This window comes from Zosterops lateralis, assembly GCF_965231275.1.
Source record: "Zosterops lateralis genome assembly, chromosome: 17".
Classification (NCBI taxonomy): domain Eukaryota; kingdom Metazoa; phylum Chordata; class Aves; order Passeriformes; family Zosteropidae; genus Zosterops; species Zosterops lateralis.
In genome coordinates, this window is record NC_139777.1 from 4,116,500 (window position 1) to 4,132,555 (window position 16,056).

A 16,056-nucleotide genomic window follows, 5' to 3' on the forward strand; every position below is an offset into this window, starting at 1 on the left:
TGTTTGGGGCGGGGCCAACCCGCCCGAGGTTATAAAAGGGAGTGGGACACCGCTCCTCCCCTCAGTTAAGATGGCGGCGCTGAGGGCGGCGGGGGCGGCGCTGCTGCGGCCCCGGCCCGGCCCGGCCCCGGCCGCGCTGGGCTACCACAAGAAGGTGAGAGGCGAGCGGGACACGGGGAGGGACGACGGGGAGCGGGGTGGCATTCCCTGACACTCCTTGACGCTGTTTTTTTGGCAGGTGGTGGATCACTACGAAAACCCGCGCAACGTCGGTTCCCTGGACCGCAATGCCAAGAACGTGGGCACCGGCCTGGTGGGCGCCCCGGCCTGCGGCGATGTCATGAAGCTGCAGGTGACCTTGGGGACGCGCTGGCACCTGGGTGGGGGTCACACGAGGCTGTTGCGAGGGTCAAACCTGCCGTGTCCCCTCAGGGGACAACACGGGCTTCGCTCATCCCCGCCCTGCCCGTTCCCTGTGCCCGCGGCTGGGCCAGTCCCGCTCCCCGGGGCCCGGCTGAGGGGACCTGGCCGAGCTAAACCGGGCGCTGAAATGTCCCCAAAATGCTCCCGCAGGTGGAAGTGGATGAGAACGGCAAGATCGTGGACGCTCGCTTCAAAACCTTCGGCTGCGGTTCGGCCATCGCCTCCAGCTCGCTGGCCACCGAGTGGGTCAAAGGGAAAACGGTGAGGGAGCTCCGGGAAAGCCTCAGAGCTTCCCACGGGCTTGTGTTCTCTGTTAGAATCATGTAGGAAGCGCTCTCCAGAGAGTCCCTGCACTACTTTGTGCTGTAGAAGTGACTGCCAGTGCTGTCAGGGTTTCAGTTGTTGTAGGGCAATAATTGTCTTTTTCAACAACCATCAGGGAATCATTAAGGTTGGGAAAGCCCATTGAGAACATCAAGTCCACTGGCAGCTCCACCACCAACCATGTCCCCAGTCCACATGTTTCTAAACAATTCCACCAGGAAATTACTTTGTGTCTTGTGCAATGAGCAAAACCAGGCTGGTGGCAGAACTTTTAGTTACAGAGGGTCTTTAGATCAGTTCGATTGGTTTTTCTACCAGCAGTAAATGCACCTCAGTGTCGTGGTAGAGGATGAACAGACTTGGAGCAGCCCAAGTGGAGCCAGTCAGTGACACTGCTATGTCAGTCAGACATTCCTTAATTCCCACATTCCTCACTGCCCTGGGCAGCTGAGCTGATCTCCCCTGTGGATTCTGCTGGCTCTGGAGCACTAAACCTTCTTAGCAAACACAAACAGCAGGGCCCCTGACCATCTCTGCCTGTGTTTCAGGTTGACGAAGCGCTGAAAATCAAGAACACAGATATTGCCAAGGAACTCTGCCTTCCCCCTGTCAAACTGCACTGCTCCAGTAAGTAAAAACCCTGGATCTCAGATACTCTGGGAATAGCACAGATGCTTCTGGATGCTGTTTTCCAAACAGTTTCTGCATGACATTTTCCTTAAGAGAAAACCTTCAGATTTCAGGGTTAATTCAATGATTTTTAGATCACTTCAATATTTTGGAGACTGTGGCTCAGGAGCCTGATAATAAATGATATGATTCTGAATTATATTATTATCTGAAGTTATATTAGATAGGAATTCAGTATTTCAGGAATTCCATTCAGGTTGTAGTCCTAAGATGAGTCTACTGGTCTCATCTTGTTAGCTCACTGCTGCCTGCTTTTGTTTTTTACCTCATCTTTTGTCCTAAAAGCCCTTGAATTGTCCTTAAAACCCTCTTTTTTGCTTTGCAGTGCTGGCTGAAGATGCCATCAAGGCTGCCTTGGCCGATTACAAACTGAAGCAGGAGTCAAACAGAGAGTCCGACAAAAAAGCCGACAATGCCTGAACTGCCTGCTCAGCTTCCCCTCCCTCCCTCCTCACTCTGCAGTGCAATTCCCGAGCTGTAGTAGGACCCTGTGCACTACTCAAGCTGTAAGATACGCACAAGTTATGCACAAAGTGTCCCTGTGGTGTCCAGCCACTCCGTAGTGCTCACATGGATGGGGGCTCCTGTTCCCTCGGGAATGCCGCAGGAAGACTCTGCTCCGGAGACAAAACCCCGCTGTCCGGTACTGGAAGGGCTGCACTTTTATTTTTATTTTGGGAAGATGTCTAGTTTTGCCTAATACTTTATGGAATTTGGTGGGAATTGTTGCCCTGGTTTGGATTTCTGTGTGTGTGAGACCTGTGGGGCCGCCCTCGGCTCCGGCTGTGTCAGGGTTGGTTTCGCAATCCGGGGGCAAATTCCTGCTCTTGGAGTTCTGTGAGCCTTTGCAGGTGCCAAAGGGAAAAGTGGCCAGGAAACACTGGTGGTTTCTGCTCCCATCCTGTCGCTGCTTAATTTGTGAAGCTCTTGTTTGAGGAACAGCCTGAATTTTGGGGTGTTTTCTCTTAAGAATTTCACTTTTTCACTCACCAGGTGCTCTCTTAGAGCTGTGAATCTTGGGCTAAAGGAAGGTGTCCCTGCCCAAGGAAGGGGTTTGCAACTCGATGAGCTTTAAGGCCCCTTCCAAGCCAAACCACTCCAAGATTCTCTAAAACACAGCCTCAGACTGGAACCCTGGTGGGGAATAGCAGAGCTGAGGGGGAACTCCCAGAGTTCCTCTTTTCCAGGAGAGTATTTCCAAACCAAGCAGACAACACATTGGCCAACTTCACTTATCTACCTTCTAATCCCTTACAAGACACCTCATTTCCCTTTTTATCACACTAAGGGTGTTGTTAAAAATTTAAAACCACATTTAAAAAAAAATAATTGTCTCATTCTGCTCCATCTGGGCACAATATTTGTAATTTTTAACACAGAGGTCACATGTTTTGCCACTCACAGGGTCCCTCTTGTGGTTCCTCAGCTCCTGGCACCCTCCAGCAGTGAGGAACGTGCCTCTCCCTCATGGAACAATCCTGCTGTTTCCCAGTTTAAGAGAAAATCAGGGAAACTTCACGGGCTCACATCTCCTTTGGGCCAAAATCAGCTCTTTGTGGTGGCACACTCTTCCCAAGGGAAGGTCATCCTGATGCAGCGACATAGTGGGATAAAGCACAGGGATAGAAGAGGTTGCAGGGATACAGAGATGTGGGGTTGTGCTGCTTTTGAGGCAGAACAGCCTCTCTCACCTTTCCCCTGCTGTCCCCAGTGCAGCAGCTGCACCCCAGTGCCATGGCTGAGTCCCCACAGCCCCCCCTCGGCCCCACAGCTGTGGGTACAAGATAAAGGGTTCCTGGAAGGGCACGTGATGTGCTGATGTGAGGGCTGATAACACCCTGCCCAGGGCTCCACTGCCCCTGGAGGAGCACAGGGACATGGGGACTGTCCCCTGGCCACCCCACGGCTGCAGAGACACACGGGAGAGGAGCTGTGCGGAGGAAATGTTTATTTCTAGCTGAAGGGGTTCAGGAAGTGAGGCCAAAATCCAGCTGAGCTCTGGGGTGGAAAAGGAAAAGGAGAGTCCTTGACCCTAAATCCTCATCCCTCTTTCCCTTGGGTGGCCATGGGCAAAGCTGACCCATGTCTTACAGACCTCCAGCCCTGGTTCCATTCCTCTTCCCAGAGGAACACAGCTCCCAGCCAGGAGCCTGGCATGGACCAGGCTGTTGCTGCTGATTACAATAACATTTGGGAGGAAGCTGGTGGCACAGTGGGGGCAGAGCTGGAGGTGCAGGGACACACCCACCCAGTGCTTGGGGTGGGAGAAGCCCCTTGGGCAGCAGGAGCTGGGGCTGACAGCGTTCCAGTGCTGGGGAAAACCACCAGCTGGCAAATCCCCCCCACGAGCATCCCGTCAGCACGAGGGTCAGGGGAGCTGGGGGGGAACGGGATCTTCATCGGGGCTTCCTTGAGCCACCACGTACGTAGGGAACCTGATCCACCGTGTCCATCGTGTGTCCCAAGCCAGCAGCTCCTCAGGCTTGCCCGGGACTGTATTCCTGCCTCAGATCCCAGAGGGAGCCTGGGAGCCATCCTGGGGTGCATCAGGGCTCTTCTTGCTTCCCGCACTGCCCGCTTCCTCCGCGCCTGCATTTTGGGCAGGAGGCTTGGGTTGCTCATCCCCCACCTTCTTTCCTTCCTCCTCTTCCTTCTTCTCCTCCTCCTGAGGGGAATTCTGCTCGCCCTGGGCCCCGTTGGCCAGCGGCGCCTTGTGGGGGGATTTGAGGTTCTGGGCAGCAGCCAGGATGTCCGCCTGGAGCTGCCGGCTGCCGTCCAGCTGCTCCTCCGCGCCGGCCTCGGGCACCTCGCTGAACTCCCGCGCTCCCCCCGACTTGTCCCGCTCATCCACGTATTTCTTCTTGGGAAAGGAGGAGGGATAGTAGGCGGAGGCCTTGTGCTTCTGCCGCACGATGACGGCGGCGCAGATGATGAAGAGGAGGACAAAGGACAGCGAGCCCACCACAACCACCAGCAGCAGGTACTCCTTGAAGAAGTCCACCAGCCCGTCCAGCACGCCTGGCGCCGAGCTGTTGGTCACCGTGGTCCCCGGCGTGTCCCCAACCGTGGGGCTGATGCGGGGGGTGACGGGCTGGGCGGGCAGAGTGGCCGATGCCTCGTCCCCGTCCCCGCTGCCCGCGGTGTCTGCCAGCACCGGGCGGTGCCGGGACGCTGCCGCCTGTGCCTGGGCTGCCACCAGCAGCACCAAGAGCAGCGACCACGTGCCCATGGCTGAGCCCATTCCCAGGATTCGTGCAGGAGGCCTGTTGGATGCAGAGGAGAGGGGGATGTGTTAGTACCCCCATAGAGTGAGCCCACCAAGCCAGCCCTCACCCGCCTGAATTTCTTTATGGAGGTAGAAAGGCAGCTCTGCTTTTCTCGCCCTGACAGAGTGAGGGGCTCTGTTTGTTTTCCAAGGGAGCAGCTGGAAGCCAGCTGGGTGGGATTGCTCAAGGCCGGGGGACCGGGGCTGCTGCCAGCGCCCGGCTCCAGACAACGGTCATTTGGCTGATTAGAGAATTCCTGAAAAAATGGAGGTTTGCAGTGGAAACTTTGACACAGGCGACGCTACAAAGGGGCTGGGCCCAGAGCAAGAGGCATTTCCCAACCGCCCATCCCAGACCGTTAATTCCCAGCTGGAGCACGGCTAAAAATAGTTTGGGGCAGGATTTCACCCCGGTGCCACCATGGTGGTTGAGTGGAGCTGGGATGGGGTTTGGGACAAAGAGGCAGCCCCAGAGCTGAGGTCCAGGGAATGCAGGTCCCAGCTGCCTGAGTGTCCTGGTGAAGGGGGGACAGCTGGCTCTGTCCCTATGCCATGCTCCTCACTGGCTGGGGCTGGATCTACCCCATTGCACAGCCCACAGTGTGCTGCAGGACACAGGACACGCACTTCCCTCCCTGGAGCAATGACCGGGGTGAGCCCGTGCACCCCACGGGATCTGGGAGAGGGACGTGACCGTCTCCACCACGTCGTGAGACGTTCCCGAGGGACATCAACGCGTGCCCCGCCACGTAACGCCATCGAGCCATTCCCAGGGCTCTTCCCCTCCACACGGCTCCATGGGGAGCTCTCAGGAAGCAGCTCCCCAGGTCCAGCAGCAGGGACCCCCCAATGAAAATTCTTCAACCTCAGGCTCCCCAAATCCCAACCCACATCGCATTTTCCCCCCAAAACAAACCCAAGGCAGCAGCTCTACAGACCGAGAGGGACTCCAGCAGCAGGATATGGCTTCCAGGCTCTTTCCCGGCTGCACAATCTGGTTTCCATTAATCCAGTGCAAAAAAAGGCAGCAGAGGTGGGAGGTTCCCCTGACCCCCAACCCTCCCGGCTCCCCACAGGCACTGCTGCAGCCGTGGGGTCACAGCACTGACCAGCATCGGGAGAATGAAGAGTTTGAGGGGCTGAGATGAGCCCTTTCATCCTCCTCTTCACCCCAGACAGGGGCCCCTCGGCGGGAAAGGGGTCCCGGGATGGGGATGGCATCAATTCCCCGGCAGCCATTGGAGCTGAGGAGCAGCCGCAGCCATGGAGGGGCTGAGCAAAGCCCAAAGCAGTGCCAAGAGCAGGGCCTGGCACCACGGCCATGGCCAGCCCTCCACCCCCATCCCAATCCCATTCCAGCCCCTTCCTCGCCCACCCCCAGACCCACAGCTCATTCCCAGCTCCATTTCCCAGCCGCTCCAGAAATTCACGATTTTGGTGTTGTCCGGACGCGGCACGCTCCAAGTCCTGCCTGGAAATGCAGCCATGTGGCCGACTCCATCCGTGTCCCGCCGTGGGGAACATGCCCAGCCCTCACCGCAGCGCTCCCGGCTGTGGGACAGCCTGTGCCCTGCTCCAGAGACACCCAAAAACTGGGGAGCAGCTTGGCACATCCAGTGGGATCCTCACCTTGCCCGCAGCCGGCAGGAGGGAGCCGGGAAGACGGGATCTGTCCCACACACCTCGAGCCCCTTTCTGCAGCCTGCTGGGATGGAGCCTCCTCCTTCTCCCTCTTCTCCTCCTCCTCCTCCTCCTCCTCCTCCTCCTGCGTCGCAGCCCGGGACCAGCTTGTTCTCATTACAGGCGGGATGGGGAGGGGGTGTGGGAGGCCAGGGAAAGGCAGGCAGCCCCCAGCCCCCTCCCAGATGAACTCCAGCTGGGGCTGGGGGTGTTTTCTGGCTTATCCCGTCAGCAAAAGGAGCCCTGGGTGCTCCCCATCATCAACCCCGGAAGGGGCCACATTTTGGGATGGGGGTCACACAGGGGCTTGTTTTAATGTTGTTTTTATCCACAAAGGTGGGGGTAAAGCCCGTCTGAGGGTCCAAAGGGGACAGTGAGGCATGTGGGCTCAGTGCCCTGGCATTATTGAGGCAGTGGGGCAAATACGGCTTAGGACCATCTCCTTAATTTCAGGAGAATGTTTCCTAAAATCTCAGCCTAGACATGCTCTGGCCTGGGCACCTCTGCCATGGGGGGCAGGCAGGGGTCCCCCTGGTTCCCCAGACAAACACAGCAGCTGCTCAGTTCCCTGGGCCCTGGTCTCCAGTTTGGGGGTCTGTGGGCAGCTCTTGAGCCCCCCCCAAAGCTCTGTCTCCCCCTCCCCTGGTCCCCTCGGCCTGGCCTGAGGTTGCTCAAGAGGCTGCAGCCGCTGCGTGACCTCATCCTGTTGCTATTTTCCTCTGCTCCTCTCTGGGGACCTGCCAGACCCCCCAAAAAGCCACGGGCAGCGCCGAGGGACCGCGACCCCCGCGGGCTGGGGGAGGGATGCTGTCCCCTCCAGGGCCGGAGCGGAGCTGGCGCCGCCGGGGTTTCTCCGGAGCCGCCGCCGCCGTCGCGGCTCCCCGAAATAAAAGCTCCGTCCGTCTGGCTGCCCCGGCGGCTCCCAGCAGCTGCTGGGGCGGCTTTTCCCGGCCTTAAGTGCTCAGTGATGAAATCTTAGAGGGGAAGGGGGAAAGGCGAGAGGAGGCCGGGGGTGAGGGCGGCCTGGAGGAGCTCCAGCAGCATCCGGCCCTGCTCCTGCAGCCCAGGCGGGGATGGGGCTGAGCTTCCCCCCCTGTGCGCCCAGTGTTGGGGTCAATCTCCGTGTCCAGGGTTTCCATTCCACCCTGCCCAGGGTCTGCATCCCACATGGTCCAGAGTCCCCGTTCCCACTCATCCAAGGATCCCATCCCGCTTTGCCCAGAGTCTCCATCCCTCCTTGTCCAGCATCCTCATCCCGCCCTGCCCACTGCTCCCACCCTTCATTGCTCAGAGCCCTCATCCATCCCTGCCCAATATTTCCATTTTCCCTCGCCCAAGATCCCCATCCCTCCCTGCCCAGCGTCCCCACCCTCTCAGCCGGGGTCCCCGGCCCGGTTCCCGGTGCCAGCTCCCCCCGGCCATTAGGATGCCGTTTTTGCCTCGGAGCTGGGCAGGGCCGGGACCGCCCGGCCCCGCTGTGTAATTTGGGGCCGCAGGAACGCGGGCCCGCGCAGGGCTGGGCTCGGCGGCACGGCCCGCCCGGGGAACCGGCAATTAGAGGCATTTCAGCCTTGCTCTGCTTTTAATTTGCTTCCCTGGGCTGCGCTTTGCTGTGCCAGCAAAATACCCGGAGGGGACCCGGCCTGCAGAGCTGCACGAGGCGTGGGGGGCTCCATGGGCAGCGTCGTGTATGGGATTGTGCCACCCCCTGTCCCTTGTCACCCATCACAGCCCGGTGCCACCCCCTGCCCCCTGTCACCCACCACATCTCGGTGCCACTTCCAGTCCCCTGTCACCCACCACACCCCAGTGCCACCCCCGGCCCTTTGTCACCCACCACACCCTGGTGCCATCCCCGGCCCCCTGTCACCCACCCCAGCCTGGTGCCACCCCAGTCCCCTGTCACCCACTACAGCCCAATGTCACCCCAGTCCCCTTGTCACCCACCACAGCCCGGTGCCACCCCCGGTCCCTTGTCACCCACCACAGCCCAGTGCCATCCCCTGTCCCCTGTCACCCACCATAGCCTGGTGACACCCCCTGTCCCCTGTCACCCACCACAGCCCAGTGCCATCCCCTGTCCCCTGTCACCCACCATAGCCTGGTGACACCCCCTGTCCCCTGTCACCCACCACAGCCCAGTGCCATCCCCTGTCCCCTGTCACCCACCATAGCCCGGTGCCATCCCCTGTCCCTTGTCACCCACCATAGCCCGGTGCCACCCCACCACACTGTGCCCTCCCTCCCTCCCTCCGGCGGGATCCCTGAGGATCCTGCGGTGACCCCGCACAGGCTCCCCGTGAATTCCTGTGCCGTGAGGTGGGCGATGGCAGCCAGACAGGACCTGCCGACTGTTCCAAATAGGGCCATTCCCGGCTCCCGCTCCCGCTCCTGCGGTGGAGGAGAGTTTCTCCTCGCTGGGTATTTCCTGCTGGAGAGCGGCCGGCGCAGGGCTGGGAGAGCAGGAGCAATCCCTCGGATCTGCACAAATCCAATTCCTCAGGATATACCAGCCTCATCCTCACCGCGGGTGGATGAGCTGCTCTGGGGTGAAGCCAGAGGAGGGGAGAGTCCCTCTTCCCCCGTGGCTGCTTTGGTGGGACACAGTGGGACACAGCAGGGTGGCATCAGCCAGGAGCCCAGGCCAGGGTGTCCTGTGTGGCCACCAGCTGTGGGTCCCCTGGCCCGCCTGACTCACCCATAAACATTTACATTCACAGCCGGAGCAGGGGCCGTGCAGCTGCCAGGATCCAGATGGAAAATATCCCAAGCACAGAGTGAATGTAAACAGGCAGCAGGGCCGGGGTGCAGGTGAACGACCACGCTGCCAATGCCCCCTGGACAGACAGCCCAGAGTGGCCTGCGAGGAGGCTGCAAGGGGACGTGGGGAAGGGGATATGGGGATGTAGGGATGGGGATGGGAATGTGGGAATGGGAATGATGAATTTGGCAGGGCAGGGGTGGGGATGGGGACATGAGGACACTGATCCTGGTCACAGCCGGGATGGGGATGTGGGGATGGAGGGATGTGAGGTGACTGACACCTGCCTGAGTGGGTGAAATGGTGGGACCTTCGCTGGCCTTTCATGGACGTGCTTTTCCCATCCCTCCCATTCCCAGGCCTGGTCCCAGCGCTGCCGGACGATGCCGAGACCCTGTGGCCGCCGTTGGCCCCCGGGGGGGGACCTGACAGGCGGCGGCGGCTCCGGAGGCGTCCCCGCCTCGCTGCAGCGACCGCAGGCAGGAACACGTTGTGCCACCAGCACACCCGTCCTGTCCCTGTCCCCGTCCCCTTCCTCCAGAGTTTCCGCCCCGTCCCCCCGCCCTTCCAGCTCCCCCGAGGAGGTCCCGGGGTCTGCTCCCTGTCCGGCGAGGTGTCACTGCGGGTTTCATTTCTGCTCCCCCAGGGGTTTGAGGGGGAGGATGGAGAAGCGAAATTTTGGCAGCAGCAGGATGTGGGCAGGCGGCGCGGCGGGGAAGGGGCTGCGGGTGCCAGACTTGCCAGGAAGAGACCACCACGTCCGGGGAACTTTTTAATGGGATGAGCCTCGAGGGCTGAACCGGCAGCTCGGTCACACTGCTCCGAGCTGAAACCCCACCGGGGACCGGGCCCACGGCCCCGCGGCGCCGCGGGATTGCAGGAGCCACCCCTGGGGCTCAGGAATGCTCCGGCAGGAAACTGCTGAGAGTCAGGTTGTCTCCATCGGGCTCGGAGCTGCCGTCGGGCAGCAGCAGCTTGTGCCGCGGGGCCGGGACAGGCCGGGGACCGGCGGCCGCCTCGGCGTCGGGCAGGAGCGAGGAGATACAAACCATCTCGGTGGGGCTGAAGCGGCGCTCGCCCGTCCGCGCCCGCCGCCACAGCAGCGTCCCCAGCACCCCCGTGGACACCAGGAAGGTGGCGGCCACCAGCCCCAGCACCAGGATGGCCAGCAGGCACTTGCTCATCACCCCGCTGGGCTCCCAGGGCACCGCGGTGCTCCCCGGTGTCGTGTCCCTAAAGGCCGGGAGGGTCGGGGTAGGCGGAGATCCGGATTTCTTGGGTTTCTTGGTGGGAGGAAAAAAGCCTGGGGGCGCTGTTGAGGGTGGCCCCGTGGAGGAGCTGCTGTCCGGGCCGTCAGTCACTGTGTCCTCCTCCATGAGCCAGCTGGGGGGGGTGGTGATGCTCCTTTGGGCTGCTGACGGTGTGGCAGGCTCTGGGCCCGGCAGCAGGTCGGGAGCAGGGGAATCGGTCTCATCCACGGCATCAGCTGTGGTTGGCACCACGAGTGCCCGGCTGGCCCCGGTGCTGGGTGCTGCTGCTGGGGCAGAGCTCAGGAGCAGGTCGGGGTCAGGGGGATCTGTCTCATCCATGGGATCAGCTGTGGTGGATGCTGCAGGCACCCGGAGCAGGCTGGGGCTGGTGCTGGGCGCTGCTGGGGCCACAGAGTCCTCCAGTAAATCAGGTTTAGGGGAATCTGTCTCATCCAGAGGCTCGGCTGTGGTGGACGCTGCAGGCACCCGGCTCAGGCTGGTGTTGGTGCTGGGCACTGGTGCTGCAGAGCTCAGGAGCAGCTCAGGCTCGGGGGAATCATCCATGGGGTCGACTGTGGTTGGCACACGGAGCAGGCTGGCCTTGGTGCCGGGGGCTGGGGGTGGCACAGAGCCACCATCGCTCCTGTCACTGGTGATCATGGTGGTGGCACCGAGCTCCTGCCCACCGACATCCCTCCTCTCACGAGACAGGGGCAGGGGCTTGGCTGCCCCCCAGACCCACTGCCTGCCCCGGGGCAGCCCCGGCTCCAGCAGCTCAGCCCCACACACCCACAGGGGGCTCAGCACCAGCAGCACCAGCACGGCCCGGCCCAGTGCCATGGGACCTGCAGGGGACAGAAAGGGCAGGTGACATCGGGGTCCTGCTCGGTGTGGGAGAATGCAGAGCATGGAACTGCCCCAATGTGGGAACATATTCCAACCGAGGACCCTCCTCTCCCTCTGGAGAGGAGCCCTGGGGTTTGGGGAGATGGAGGATGCACCCAGCGAGCTCCTCCTGCCACAGCCCCCACCTGCGGGAGCTCAGCGCCCGTGGCTCTGCTCCAGGAGCGAGTTTTGATAAGGAAGTTGAGTGTCTGGAAATGGGAAATCAGCCGCGATGGAGGCGGCTGCCGCAGGACGGGGCAGTTGCGGGATGAGTGTCCGTGTGGAAATGAAACCACAGGGATGTCACCCACGTTTTGACAGACCCCCCCTCCTGCCGGGGTGCCTGTCCTCCCCTCTGCCTGCCAGGCTGGCACAGGGCTCCAGGGCTGAGGCCGCCATCAGCCTGTGCTCTGTGCTGGAGCAGGAGAGGCAAACCCACCACAAGCTCACTCCAAATCCCCCTGTCCCATCACCACTCCCCTCCTCCTTCGGCAGCCCCGGTAGGCGGAAGCCACCGAGGTCCCCGAGGACCCGCACCCAGCAGCATCCAGACACGGCTCAGTGCTCCGAGCATCCCCAGGAGGCTCCACATCCCCAAAACCCCCACCTCCCTCCCCAAACCCCCAGGGACCAGCACGGAGAGTGGCACCCTGAGCACCCCCAGAGCATCCCCGGGGCCGAGCCTTGATCCAGCACCTTCCCACCAGGGCTCACCTGTGCTGATGAACTGGATCCCAATTGCAGGACTCACCGGCGAGGGCAGCCCTGGCACCCGCGGGGCGTCGTGGGGCAGCGCCCGCCTGCACCTCCGGCCGGGCGGGGCAGGGAGGGGGCGGGAAAGGCGGCTGCGGTTACCAGAGCCCCGGGGGAAGGGACGTCACGGCGACAGTGGGGCCACCGAAGGCTTGGGGCTGCGGGCACCCCCGGGGAGGGTGGCAGGGTGTGAGCTGCACCCCAAAGAGGGGCTTCCTGCCCTGCTGGAGCCCCCGGCTCGGCCCCGCGGAGCAGCTGCGCTCGCCCCGAAAGCAGAAGTGACGGCAAACCTGGTGCCAGGGCTGCCACCCCCCCGGGCACGGTGTGGGCATGGCCAGGGAGGGGACCTGGGTGCCCTGAGATACCGCCACAATGGGAAACGCCCCAGCACAGGAGGAGGATGGTGAGGGCTTGATTTGATGTTTTGCACAGCCCTTGTGCCGGGGTGCTCTCAGCACCATGCCCAGGATGCTCGGGCGGGCTCTCGGGGGGCTGAGGGGGCTGCGGGGTGTTGTCCTGGGTGCTGTCCCGCCCTCGTGGCATCGGCACGACAGGAAACCCCCCGCCCCAACCGCAGGCTCTCGGGCGGGAGGCGCAGCCGCAGCCGCAGGAAGGTGCTTGATGCAAGAGGCACATCCGCAGGAACGGGCTCGGGGTGTCAACAACCCCCCGCCCTCCCTCGGAAACCTCAGCCCGTCCCTGCTCCCAAACACCTGCCCTGGGGGCTGGGACAGGGAAGGAACGGTGCTCAGGCCTGAGGGATGAGCATCCCTGGGACGGATCCATGCACGGTGCCCGGGGAGCGTTGGCTCTGGGAGCATCCCTGCCCGGCTTCGGGGGGCGCCGGGCTCGGGATGTTCCGGAGGTGATTGTGCAACATCCCCTGAAAAGCCGCAGCCCTGAGAAAGCTCAGACCTGGGCGGAGGAATTGATGCTGTTTCCAGCCCAGGCTCTGAGTCCTTTCAGACTTCCTGCAGCCTGGAAACAAATCTTACCTGGGGAAGAGCAAAATGAGCCCCCTCGGATCCAGGGTAGTTCCCAAGCAGGGCTGTTCCTTCCCGGGAACGCATCACCCCCATCCACCCCGAGATCCCCCAGCCCATCTGTGCCATCACATCCCACACCCAGCCAAGCTCCTGGGCTCATCACTGGGAATCACCAGTGAGGATGAGTCCAGGAATGGGCCCTGGCTCTCCTGGGACAAGAGCAGAAGGTCCCCAAGGATCCCCTCAGCCACAGCCCCCCCACTCAAGCATCCACCATTCCATATCCCGGTTATCAATCAGACCTGGAATGCCGAGAGCCAAATGAAAAGCCAAGCAGAGGCAGTTTATAATCAATGACTTTTATCTTTTGAAAATGGAAGCAAATATTTGGACAGATACTCTGGTCGCTCTATAAGAGCGCGTCTTTCTGGACTGGGCTGGTTCTCTCCCGGGATATCACGGCTACAAAAAGCTTCAGGCACTGACTCCGGTTGAGCCTGGCGAGGCATCAGTTCATTTAAATAAAATACAGGCTAGGAACTAAAATCTCCCACACCCCCACCCCAGGGCACCTCAATCCAGCGGCTCCCCAAACTGATTTCCCTCCAATGTTAGGAACAAACCCGAGGTCCCCGAGCACACAACCCTGAAGTCACACATACAAATCAACACAGAAATCACCACTGTGGGGAGAACGACCTTCGGGCTTGGGTTCCAAAAGAAAAAAAAAAAAAAAATCCATAAAAATACACATCTCAGGCATTTACTGCAATACAGAAACGTCACCAAACAGCCAAAGAACCCGGAGCGGCCGGATTGTGGATCCACGGGCACGGGGCAGGGGATGCCACTTGTCCCTAAAACACAGAAATCCCACTTTTCTGAAGCTTTCCTGCTCTGCAATTCCCACCATATCCTCTGTCTCCTCCATCCTGTCCTCGTGCCTCTCCAGCTACGTCCCCCGGCTGATTCTGCCTCCACACACACATCCCTCCACAACAGGGAATCCGTAACCTGGAAGTTCTGAACATGCAAACACTGGGAAAAAAAAAAATGGAAAATTGGAGAATTCCTAGCTAAACTAATGGAAAATAAAAAAATCAATCACTTCAGCCTGGATGAAGGGACTTCTGTCCGCTGGGATGCTCCAGGTGGGAGCACACGGAGCTGCCACAGGGACAGAGTCCAGCTGGGATAGGGATCCAGAGCTCTTGGACACCTGATGGTCTCTGCCCACCTTTGGATTGAGGATGGGTGATCAGCACTCCCTGGCACTGCAGGGATGGGCTGTGTCAGGAATGGCAGCACCAATCCTGCTTGGCACAGCTTTCCAGCGTGTCCTGGATCCCATTCCCAGCACAAGGACACAGCCTGGGAGCAGGGAGCCAGCCTGCCCCATCCCTGACAGCTCCTTCACAGGGGAGACCCTGCCTGAGCACAGCTTTGCTGAGCTGAGCTTCCATGGAATTCCAGGAGGAGAGGAGCTCACTCGCCAGCCTAGAGCACTCACAGGGTTACTCCCTGCAGGATCCCAAAGGAGCTGTGTGAGAAACCAGTTCTCCAAAGTGGGATCAAATCCACCCTCCCAGTCCCTTCTGAAGGGCTGGGAGTGCAGGGTGGGGTTTGGGGTTGGAGGTCACTCATCTGATCCGGGAACAAATCCTTTCCTGCAAAGCTTTCCAGCATGGCAGGGGGGGAGGCAGGAATGGGAACGATGGACAGCAGAAAACAAATGATAAAAAAGTAACAAAAGAGGCATCTTGATGGTGGATAATTATCATGGAAACATCACCTTTCTGCTGCTAAGGCTGCCTTGGAAGCACAGAAAATTCCTATCACCAGCACTGGTGTGAGGGAGGGGCTGATGGATTCCAAAAGTTCCGTAAAAGCCATGAGCTCAGGAGCGCTGGGGGGGAGGAACACGGATATACAGCAACAGCTGCTGGCATCCCATAGCTCACCTGGAACTCCATGGGTAAAAAACATTCCTCCATGGAAGTCACTTCTGCATTGAAATGGAAATAAAAATGAGCAAGTAAAATATGTGGGTTTGGTCATGGAATCAAACCTTGGCATTGCAGGAAAATGGGAACACGGTACTGGCTTAAAACTTCAGTAGGAAATAAATCCCCTTGTTCAGAATGATGTATTTGTATCTTTCTGTCAGCCAGCAGGGCTGGGGACACCTTGTGGAGCAGGAAAGGCAGTTGATCCCATCTCCAAGGGGATTCCACAGGGAAGAGAAGGGAAGGGAATCCACCTGATTGTTCCAAATGGAGGATTTATACAAAATAGCTTCAGCTTTGTTCTCTGCACAGTGTAAACACCCCCCACACCCCCTGTCCCTTGGAATGGAAACACAAATACTGCAAAAGTGGCAAATAAGAAAAATAAAAGCGATTTTTTTTTCTATTTTTTGGCAACTCTAAAAAAAAAAAAATGGTTAAGAACAATGTGACGTTGGTCCCTAAATCTAGAAAAAAAGATATTTGGGCATGACACTGGAAGTCAAGAACGGATTCGTTTTTCAAGGATTCATAATAACATCTGGGAAAAAAAAAACCCAAAAAAAACTGTAAAAGTAGCACTTCTCGTTTTTGCCTAGTTTTTGACACAGTCACAAAAATTCATCAGAACATCGGGAAACAAACAAAAAAAAAAAATATCTTTCACTAAAAAGCTTGGCTTGAAATCATCGGCTCTTGTTGACGTGGATTTAGGAGAACAGGAAAGCTCGTACTGGAATGCTGCAGGCTGCTGCTGCTGGCTGAACTGGGAGCAGGGATGTGCCTGGGCTGGCGGCCCCGTCAGTCCGCGATCTTGGCCAGCTGCTGCTCCAGCTTGGAGATGCGCTCGTCCTGGTTGGAGATCGTGTCCTTGATGGATTTCAGCTCCTTCAAAATCTCCTCCAATTTGGCGTCATTTTGCTGGAAGACATGGAAGGACGAGTGAGGAGAGCTCTGGGGTTTTCCAAGGAAAGGGCTCCTCCCAGTGGGACTGTTGGAGGGATGAGGGTGTGATGCGCTCTGGAGCAGTTGG

General features: G+C 59.5%; 4 protein-coding genes across 6 annotated transcripts in view; 1 reads left to right on the forward strand and 3 right to left on the reverse strand.

The window, feature by feature from the left end:
- Positions 1-54: 54 nt before the first annotated feature.
- ISCU (iron-sulfur cluster assembly enzyme) lies at positions 55-2,160 on the forward strand. Its single transcript, XM_083874026.1, has 5 exons — positions 55-154; positions 239-352; positions 574-684; positions 1,296-1,374; positions 1,763-2,160. The coding sequence occupies exons 1-5, from the start codon at positions 71-73 to the stop codon at positions 1,855-1,857; spliced, it is 483 nt and encodes a 160-aa protein (XP_083730152.1). The 5' UTR covers positions 55-70; the 3' UTR covers positions 1,858-2,160.
- Positions 2,161-2,307: 147 nt separating this feature from the next.
- Positions 2,308-7,154, reverse strand: TMEM119 (transmembrane protein 119). Its single transcript, XM_083874025.1, has 2 exons — positions 6,332-7,154; positions 2,308-4,700 (listed from the first exon to the last, which is right to left on the reverse strand). The coding sequence occupies exon 2, from the start codon at positions 4,676-4,678 to the stop codon at positions 3,944-3,946; it is 735 nt and encodes a 244-aa protein (XP_083730151.1). The 5' UTR covers positions 4,679-4,700; positions 6,332-7,154; the 3' UTR covers positions 2,308-3,943.
- A 2,552-nt stretch (positions 7,155-9,706) lies between these two features.
- On the reverse strand, positions 9,707-12,762 carry SELPLG (selectin P ligand). The gene is made up of 2 exons (XM_083874196.1): positions 11,993-12,762; positions 9,707-11,238 (listed from the first exon to the last, which is right to left on the reverse strand). The coding sequence occupies exon 2, from the start codon at positions 11,231-11,233 to the stop codon at positions 10,040-10,042; it is 1,194 nt and encodes a 397-aa protein (XP_083730322.1). The 5' UTR covers positions 11,234-11,238; positions 11,993-12,762; the 3' UTR covers positions 9,707-10,039.
- A 572-nt stretch (positions 12,763-13,334) lies between these two features.
- Positions 13,335-16,056, reverse strand: part of CORO1C (coronin 1C) — a gene marked incomplete at its 5' end in the record, with an annotated part of 46,543 nt that continues 43,821 nt past the window's right edge. For all 3 annotated transcript variants that reach the window (XM_083874191.1, XM_083874192.1, XM_083874193.1), the window contains one exon: positions 13,335-15,944. In XM_083874191.1, coding sequence (XP_083730317.1) covers positions 15,825-15,944 — 120 coding nt within the window. In that variant the 3' untranslated portion in view covers positions 13,335-15,824. The remainder of the gene's footprint in view (positions 15,945-16,056) is intronic.